The sequence below is a fragment of the Dromaius novaehollandiae genome, chromosome 29 (genome assembly GCF_036370855.1).
Source record: "Dromaius novaehollandiae isolate bDroNov1 chromosome 29, bDroNov1.hap1, whole genome shotgun sequence".
Taxonomy (NCBI): Eukaryota; Metazoa; Chordata; class Aves; order Casuariiformes; family Dromaiidae; genus Dromaius; species Dromaius novaehollandiae.
This window is the reverse complement of record NC_088126.1, coordinates 1896141-1904678: the sequence shown is the minus strand read 5'-3', so window position 1 is coordinate 1904678 and position 8538 is coordinate 1896141. Positions and strand designations below refer to the sequence as shown.

The window sequence follows — 8538 nt, the reverse complement described above, 5'->3', positions numbered from 1 at the left end:
GCAGGGGAGGGGCGAGGAGAGCGCCACAGAAAAGTCTTGGGATGTTTTTAAGCTAGACCAGAGGTGCTGCAAGCACACAGTATGCCCATGGGCTGCTTCTGGAGGCAGCCGCCTGCCTCCAGGACCTCCCGGTAAAAGAAAGGCGGCCTTGTTTTGTGGTGTTCGTTTTATTACAAAACCCTCAGTACCTCAACCCTCAACAGAGCGACCAGAAAAACAGAAACACGGCAGTTAACTGCTCATTGAAATACAACGGGGCTTCCTAGAGAACAAGCATCACCGCGGGCCTCCCATGCCCCATCTAGCACAGCAGCAGCTCTAACGAGCCTCTGTAGAAAGGAGGCCTGTTACTGTCACTAGACAGAGCTTCTTCCTACGCGCGTTTCTGCGAGGTGGGCAGCGTGCAGCGCTTGGAAGAGCAGGGATCCAATGCTGGTGCAAAATTTAGGGGTCCAAGGAGACTGCGGCAGGCTGAGATCCACTGGGCTGAAAGGAGTCTGGAAGGCAGCAGAGATGCCAGAAATGCTGCAGAGCTGCACCCCCACAAACAAGCTCCTCTGCGCATTAACACATTCTTATCACAGCTGCATCGGTGCTTATCTGCAACGGAACAAGGCGACTCTGCTCCAGATACGCAGACAAGAGGATTTGGTTGTGGGGTTTTTTGTTTGTTTAAGGGAGGAGGCAACATGTCGCTGCCAGTGAAATGGCTGGCGGCTCCCCCATCGCTGACGGGGCAGAGCTTAGGCCAGCTGCTGCTTGAAGGGGTTGGTTGTTGCTGATCCAAACACACCTGCTGTTCTCAGTGCGTGAATGTTTGTTCTCTCCAGAGCTCTGGGGTGCTGGTGGCATTCGGCTCTGCTCAGTTCTTTTTGGTCTTGGGGGTGTCGTACTTCCTCTTGCTCGAGTACCACAGCAGCAGCGGGATCCCGATGGAGGGCAGGGTCATCACGCCAAAAGCTGCCCAGTCCAGCTAGGAGAAATCGTTAGAAAGGAGTCAAGACAAATTGTACAGAGCCGAGCATTATAACCACCAGATCTTCCACCCTCAAAGCTTCTGTCCCAAATCCCACAGCGCCAGCTCTTTCTCAGAGCTGGCTATGACGAAAACTGTTTGCCCTTTCTGTGATATTCTCTTCTGCAGAACTGATGCCAATTAACCACAATCCCCACTGAGCATTTTCCAGGTGACTGTAGCACCGAGCAGACGTACCACAGACTGGCACGACATCCCCCCGTGCTGGGTTACAGTCACGGCAGTGCAGCACGCAGACAAATGAACTACCAATTGGAAAATACTTACAAAGTGAGGAGAGAACCTCCTGTCAAACTCACGCTGAGCCAGGATTCCTCCTTGCCCAGGCGCACTAGTGAAACCAACCTGAAAAAGGCAGGGGGAAAGTTAGTATTTGCCACCTTTCCTTGTTGCAGCACAGGACAGGTTGTCTGAGGATGCAGGGACATGCATCAGCCCCAAACGAGCAGCTCAGATCACAGTCAGGCCTATCTGCTGTTCAGTTTGGGCTAGGATCCCACGGACAGTCAAGTAAAGGCACTCACCACAACCTGTCCGCCCTCCTGTGCCAGGTACGTGATGGTAGCAGAAGTGAAGTTGAAGTAGCCGGCTTTGAGAGGCCGCAGAACCACGGTGTGGGACACGTTACTAGCTCTGAGATCCCAAAGTTAAGGCAAACGGCTGCATTTCATCAAAGCGTGGAAAGTAAGAAGATAGGTAAAACACAAGACTCAAAGCAGGTGGTAAATTCAGCCCGGCTGACAGATCCGAGTCCCCTGCAGTTACAGATATCCAGACCCATCCAACGCTGATCCACCCACTCCTCTTTCCCAGTCCTATGGACCGCACAGTGATCTGACACCATTTGCAAGGAACTTTTCACACAGCACCTTCGAGGAGAAGCGAGGTTTGCATCCAACGCCTTGGCCAGGGTACAGCGAGCTGGAATTCCAGTGACAAGGAATGAAGATAGGTGAGCTCTGGGTTGCTTAGGGATAAAAACAAGCGTTGGGAGGAGAGATAATTTCAAAACGTAAAAAGATACGGAGCAATCCTGTCCCACTTGACGTTGAGCATCCCAGAGACGATGCCAAAATCCTCCGGGGGAAAAGAATCATCCGACAGCTCCACATCTAAAGCAGCACTAAATGCAACAAAAAATAGGGTCAGGAGAGTCCTAGACCCAATGTTCTGCTCACTGGGGACTGCACCACAGAGGGATGGCACTCCCATATTGGCAATTCAGTGGCTAAAACTGACTTTTGGAACATAAGACGACACCAAGACAAGATGGGGAAGAGAGACAAAGTGTTATTAGAAGGAGGCTGCAGAGCACGCAGGTTCTGACATAAAGGAGGAAGGCAAAGCTCAGAGAAGCTGCAAAAAAGGCAAGGAATTGTGGAAAAAAAGCTCACGAAGCCAAGAAAGGGAGCGTGCATACTCAGGAGCGTAACTGCACCGTGCTGGACAGAGCTAGAACAGCCAAGAGGTGAAAGCGGAAACAGCGAAAGCGGGACAATGGGACAGGAAGGAAAAGGCAAATCGCAGGGTCAGACCTTCAAATGCTCGTGGTGTGAGCTCAGAGTGAGGGGAGCAAAGGCAACAGCACATCAGGAACGAGCCTAGGAACAGCCTCAGGCAGTTCACTGAACACCGATTTGCTCCTCACACCTGTAGGGATACACTGAACCCCCTTCAACCCCCCCCAAAATCATATGCCCTTCCAAAAGGTCACCTGTAAATCTCATCTTCATTACTAGGAAAGCCTCTCACGGCCAGCACCACGCTCCCAAGGAGGAGGCACAAAGGAAGAGGCTCAGAGGAGTTTCATAGCAGACTCCAATGAGCTCAGAAAGGGGAGAAAGCAGACACACTTCTGGAACAGGAACGTGAGCCACTCTCTCACCAGGGCAACGTCTTCAGCGCACATCTCACACCCTCAGCACTACCGCAGGAACACGCCAAGGGCTTTTACCCTGGGCCTCTCCCCTCATCCCAACCTGCCCACACACACTGCAGAGAAACGCACACAAACGCACACAACATTTGCCCCCGCCGCCACCAGCAGCACAGGCGAGGCTTACCTGGAGCCGACATTGTAGATGTTGTACTGCAGGGTTAAGTCCTTGCCCTCCACGGCGTATCTGTTCAATAGGGACTTGGAGGCCAGCAGCCTGGCCCCTTCCTCACAGCGGGCCACGTAAAGCAGGGCAAACAAAGCAAGAACCAGGAGCTTCATCTAGAAGGAAAAGAAAATGAAATGTCTTCGATGATTTCATTGCAAAGAGAACATAAATGGTACAGCTAAAGACAACAATACAGATGTTAATGTGCAGAGAAACATGAACAGCTGCATGCTTCACAGCAACACTGATAAGGGATCATCTCACAGAGCAGGGAGAAAAGGACCCTGGCTCCACACAGGCCTGCAACCGCCCCTGAAATTCCTGTACCCCTTCCTCAAGAACCCAAGTAACGGCATAGCAAGGGCCCAGATCCGCAGGCACGGGAGGAAAGATGGCTTTCTCCCTTTTCAAAGCCCCAACACGTATCTCTTCCCCTTTATCGCATGGCAGTAATTTGCAAAGGTCTCAGACCACAAAGCCTCTTCCAATAACTTTGGGAGCAACATTTTGAATTAAGAGTTAACTGTGTCCAAGAAACCTTCTATCATGGCTGATAAAAAAAATTAAAAAGGCACAGCAAAGTGTAGCAGCTTTCCATCACTGTCTGTGCCAGCTCTTACAAACAGAGCTGGTTCTTTTCCCCACCAGCTTCCCCGTTCCTCTCAGAGAGCACGAGCTCATTTCCGACGTAAATTACTCTCTTATTCCCTGCCAGCAGCTACTACCAACTCCCTCCAGCGGCCTTTCGCTCCCTACAACTCCCTGCTTCAGGCCACGTGTCCCCGTTTCCCTGAGTCCAGCATCTCCAGAGCTGCCCCACAGACAGCATGAGGAGACCACGCAGTGATTACACACGTTACCCAGAAGGGGCCTTGTCAGCTCTTTTCAATGAAGAGCTGCTGACACGTCAGAGCGTCTGCTCTCGGTGCCAGGAGACCCTTCTTTTCCTTCAACACCCCCTGGCTTCCCTCCCTACATTCCCACCCCCCCCCAGCTGCTCCCATACCCCACCCAGCCCAGAGACCCAGCGCCAGCTCGAGCTATTGCTCCCTGCAAACCCGGGGCAAAGAACCACCCAGTTCCACTGAGTGGTGCAGACGGGAGACCCGCAGCCCAGACACTGGTGCTGCCCCCAGCCCAGGGACACCCCTCCCCCCTGCAAGCTGCTCCTAACAGCCTGCCGCCTCCCGACAAGGACTCCCTCACCCCTTGAGGGCTCCTCTTGCCCCCCACACTCTCCCATACAGCTCCCTGCTTCCAGAAACCCCCCTGCCCAACTCCTCCCCCCTCCGTAGCCACCCTCCTGCCTCCCACGTCTTCCTCATGCAGCTCCCCGGCCCCATTGACGCCCCAGGACTCCCTCACCCCTAAGCAGATCTCCCTTGTCCCAAAAAGCAGACCCCCTCTTCCCCCAAGGTCCCCCTCCAGAATGCCTTCACCCCCCCCCCCCAGGGCTATCTTGCCCCCCAGAGAAGCCCCCCCCCCGGCCTCCCTTCCCTCGCGGAGACACACACTCCCACCCCCAGAGCTCTCCCCATGAACCTCTCCTATCCCTAAAGACCCCCTTCCCCCAGGACTCCCCCCCATGGCTCTTCTCTATCCCTAGAGACCCCCCATAGCCCTCCCCTGCCCCACAGACCCCCCAGGACTCCCCCCATGGCCCTCCCCTGCCCCACAGACCCCCCCTAGGACTCCCCTCATGGCCCCCTCCTGCCCCACAGACCTCCCCATAGCCCTCCCCTGCCCCATAGGTCCCCCCCAGGACTGCCCCCATGGCCCTCGCCTGCCCCACAGCCCCCCACCATGGCCCTCCCCTGCCCCACAGACCACCCCTAGGACTCCCTCCGTGGCATCTCCTGCCCCACAGACCCCCCCAGGACCTCCCCCCGTGGCCCTCCTCTGCCCCACAGACTCCCCAGGACCTCCCCTCATGAATCCTCCCTGCCCCACGGCCCCCCTCAATCCCCCGCCATGGACCCCCCGCTGCCCCCACGACCCCCGGACGCCCCTCACCGTGTCCGCCCCGCTGCCCCGCGGCACCCAGCGGAAGGCCGAGTCAGCACAGAGCGACCGGAAGTCCCCGCAGAGCGGAAGGCGCCGCGCGGCCCTCTGGGAAATGTAGTCCTTCCCCCCGCCCCGGGACTCCGCGCGTGCGCACAGCGCGCCGCCGTGCTCTGCCTGCCCCGCCCTGCGTCCGCTTTCGGAGCAGAGGCTTTGCCCAAGGAAACCTGGCAGAAGCGTCTGCGAAACACCAGCTTTTAGCCCCAAAAATAGCAATAACCACCCCTCCCCGGGGAGAAACGGAGAGCTGCTGCCTGCGCCAGGCCCCGCTGCCCCGGGGAGGCGACTGGAGGCCGGCGCCTGGAGGTGCACGGGGATTTGGCGCTGGTAGGACAGGCTGGTGCCTGGGAGGGAGAGCTGCTGCCCGAGGCGAGGCACTGCCACCTCTCCGGGACCTGGCTGCCCTTCATGTAGCGGGGGGCAATGACCTGAACCTGGAGTTCAGGTTTGCTGGAAGCCCGTTGCTGAAGTTAGTGCTTTGGGTGCGGAGAAAAAGCTGCCAACCAAGGATGGAGCATAGGAAGCCAGAAAAAGTCCATACCTCCCCTCTTCCTTTGGCTACTGCTCCCGTTTCTCTCCATCTGTTCTTCTGGTTTGTGTATTCCTCCTCTCTTCTCGCTGAAGAGCTCTGGGCACAAGGGGGAGAGGAGGTGCCTTCCCCACTTTCCTGCCTTCAGTTAGTGACGAGCAGGTAGAGCAGGAACCCGATGACCACCACGGCTCGGAAGAGCGCTTCGAGGAGGAGCAGCAGCGTGCCGAAGACGAGGCTGGCCAGCAGCTCTGCCCAGCTCACCAGTAATGACGACTGCATAGAGACTCTGCAAAATGACGAGGGAGAAGAGGACCAGAGCAGGGAGTGGGATCAGGGTTCAATTCCTTAAACATGAGCTTGGCAATGTGGGACACCGCTGGTCTCCCAGCGCACCTTCGTATACTCGGGCCACTCCGCTAACTAGCCTCACACCAGAGAGGCTCCACCCTTCTGTTTCCGACAGATTAGGAAATGTACTGACTTCCCCACTGCAAAACCGGCAAGCAAAGCAAAAGCTGCTGGCTCAGTTTCCAGGAGGAAGCCTTGAGAGGTCCCGTGTTGCTCAGGCAGTTACCTGCAGACCTCTGGTGGGAGGAGGGCCATGAAGGCATGAGAACCTCCCCAAATCCCAACCTCTGTGTACAATGTTCACACACACACAAATAACCCATGAATCCACCTCTCCAGAGACGTCCCAGCCACAGGCTCCACGGACCTCCTCGTACTCCTTTTATCAAGGTCCCCCACTCCCAACTTTTGGCAACATCCCTCCATGTACCCGCTTTCTTCTTTCCCCCATGAACCAGGGCAGCAACGGAGCAGGAGACTGGGAATTAGCGGTCCTGAAACTGGGCAGAGCTTAGCCGAGCCACAGACTACAGGAAGCGTCACAGAGCTCAAATCAACGTTAGCCATCGGCCACAGACACAGCATAACCACAGGCTGGGTTCCCCTCTGCAGCACCTCAGTGCAGGCCCTTTTGAAGAGCCCTGGGGAAGGCTATGAACCATTTGAAGAAAAACTCGCACAGAAAATAACTGATAATAATTTTACTTCCCGTTCCAAGGGTAGCCCTGCTATAGTCACAGTAACAGGGACCGTCATGCTCACACCTCCCCGCAGGATGTACACAGGAGAGGTGCCTGGAGGGCAGAGACTGGGCTGGGTCACTGGGGGAAGAGGCTGTGCCCTGCAGACCTGCTTCCTGCTTCTCCCTCTCGCGCTGCTGGCTACGCAGCAGCCACCGCACCATCTACTGCGGCCAGGATGCTCAGAGAGGCCTGAGCCATCTTAGTCTGGATCTGGAGGTTGTGCTTGTGCTCCCGCAGAGCAAAGCGCCCCTAGGGTTGCTGGTCAGGGGCTGGGGAAGAAAGGACAGGAGCATCAGGCTTTTGCCCCTTCCTCCACTGAGGAACAGGAAGTATAAAATGGAAAAATGACTCACTCAAGACTAACTACAGCTGCAGAAACCCACAGAGTAAGAGCCCACTGCTGCACCCTTTAGGCTACACTCCCAGCCTGCAACTGGAAATAGACTCCCAGCCACCACACATACCAAGCTTTGGCTCACACATGTATTTCCCTCTCCTTGAAGGATTAGCATTGTGAGGAGCTGCAGTGAAACTTCAGTATAGGTAAGATATTTATCAGTAGGATTTGCTCTAGTGCCAGGAAGCCCAGTCACAGACCAGGGCCCCACAGGGGCAGCTGTCACACAAACAGTGCAAACACCTGTTCTTGGTCTAAAATGCTTAGGGCTTTTGAAGGGAGGAGACTTGAATTTCTCTGCAAAGCACCATATTCAAACAGTAGCTGGATATTAAAGGATAATGCATCCAACCTACTTTTACTGCTTGTTTTTCCTCCTGGCTAACTGTTGGTGGCTCCATGAGAGCAGAAAGAGAGCTGATAACTACAAGAGAGGGAAAAAAGAGCCACGTTACTCAGTGAAACAGTTCAAGGAAAACAAATTGGAAAAGCTGAAAACTTCTCTGCGCACACAGGCTGCGGATACCTTTGTGAAAAGGCAAACAGAGTTTTCTGTGTGTTTTTCTCTATAATTACGATTTGACGGCCTGGATTACAAGCAGTGGGACATAGCTGGCTGCTTTGGGCTCAGGGACTGCTAAACCAGGAGGGACCACGATAAAGCAGGGCCCTGGGGAGGTCCCGTAGCCCAAGGGTCTCTGCTCCGAGGTGGACCAAGGCCCTGGGGAGGTCCCGCAGCCGCAACCCGAGGGTCTCCGCTCTGAGGCAGACCAGAGCCGGGGCCCAGGCCCGCGGGGGAACTCCGCCCTCAGCGCGGCGGCCCGGCCCCTCGCCCCGGCCCTCAGGCGGCGCGAACTACCGCTCCCAGCATGCCGCGCGGAAGCCCGCCGCTCCCAAGATGCCCCGCGGGGCGCGCTGGGCGAGACCACAGCGTCTACGGGGGGGGGGGCGCAGGTTAGCGCTGAGGTCTTCACTCCCACACAAGGTTCTCGGAGACCCCCTGTCTCCTTTCTATATCGTCTGTGAATCCGTTTCGTCCCGTTCCGGTGCCTTCTAGGCGCGACGAGGAGCGCAGGATGAGAGCCTCGCCCATGGGCCCTTTTAATGGAGGCGCCGAGCCCTTATGCGCAAGCGCAGCGGTCGCGGGGCCGCTCCCCTCCCCGCACAGTCGGCGCGTGCGGCATACGCATGCGCAGTGCCGCCTAGTCCCGCCCCGCGGCCACACGCGCTGGGACGTCGCTTCTCAACCGAACTTGCTTCAGGGCGCCGGGGGGGGGTGGGGGGGTGCTGCCTTCTTATTGGGCGTCGCGGTCGCG

General features: G+C 56.6%; 1 protein-coding gene and 1 long non-coding RNA gene across 4 annotated transcripts; both read right to left on the bottom strand.

The window, feature by feature from the left end:
- Nucleotides 1-148: 148 nt before the first annotated feature.
- Nucleotides 149-5293, bottom strand: SSR2 (signal sequence receptor subunit 2). Of its 2 annotated transcripts, XR_003261174.2 has the most exons (7): nt 5155-5293; nt 3100-3254; nt 2061-2159; nt 1561-1669; nt 1304-1381; nt 794-973; nt 149-600 (listed from the first exon to the last, which is right to left on the bottom strand). XR_003261174.2 is itself a non-coding variant. In XM_026112863.2 (6 exons), the coding sequence occupies exons 2-6, from the start codon at nt 3252-3254 to the stop codon at nt 863-865; spliced, it is 552 nt and encodes a 183-aa protein (XP_025968648.2). In that variant the 5' UTR covers nt 5155-5293; the 3' UTR covers nt 149-862. The 2 variants fall into 2 exon arrangements, 1 of the variants encoding a protein (XP_025968648.2); XM_026112863.2 differs by having other exon boundaries at nt 149-973.
- Nucleotides 5294-5736: 443 nt separating this feature from the next.
- LOC135323901 (uncharacterized) lies at nt 5737-8356 on the bottom strand. 2 transcript variants are annotated; one of them, XR_010385394.1, is made up of 3 exons: nt 7749-8356; nt 7579-7646; nt 5737-6020 (listed from the first exon to the last, which is right to left on the bottom strand). It is a non-coding gene; the product is annotated as an uncharacterized LOC135323901 (long non-coding RNA). The 2 variants fall into 2 exon arrangements; XR_010385395.1 differs by lacking the exon at nt 5737-6020 and adding an exon at nt 6707-7094.
- Between the last annotated feature and the right edge of the window lie 182 nt (nt 8357-8538).

Excerpts from the sequence above, each read along its gene's own strand:
- SSR2 (XM_026112863.2), bottom strand. The coding sequence starts at position 3,254 with ATGAAGCTCCTGGTTCTTGCTTTGTTTGCCCTGCTTTACGTGGCCCGC. Across the intron at positions 1,382-1,560 it reads AGGAGGGCGGACAGGTTGTG|GTTGGTTTCACTAGTGCGCC; the intron begins GTGAGTGCCTTT and ends TGCCTTTTTCAG. Across the intron at positions 974-1,303 it reads GGAGGTTCTCTCCTCACTTT|CTGGACTGGGCAGCTTTTGG; the intron begins GTAAGTATTTTC and ends GATTTCTCCTAG.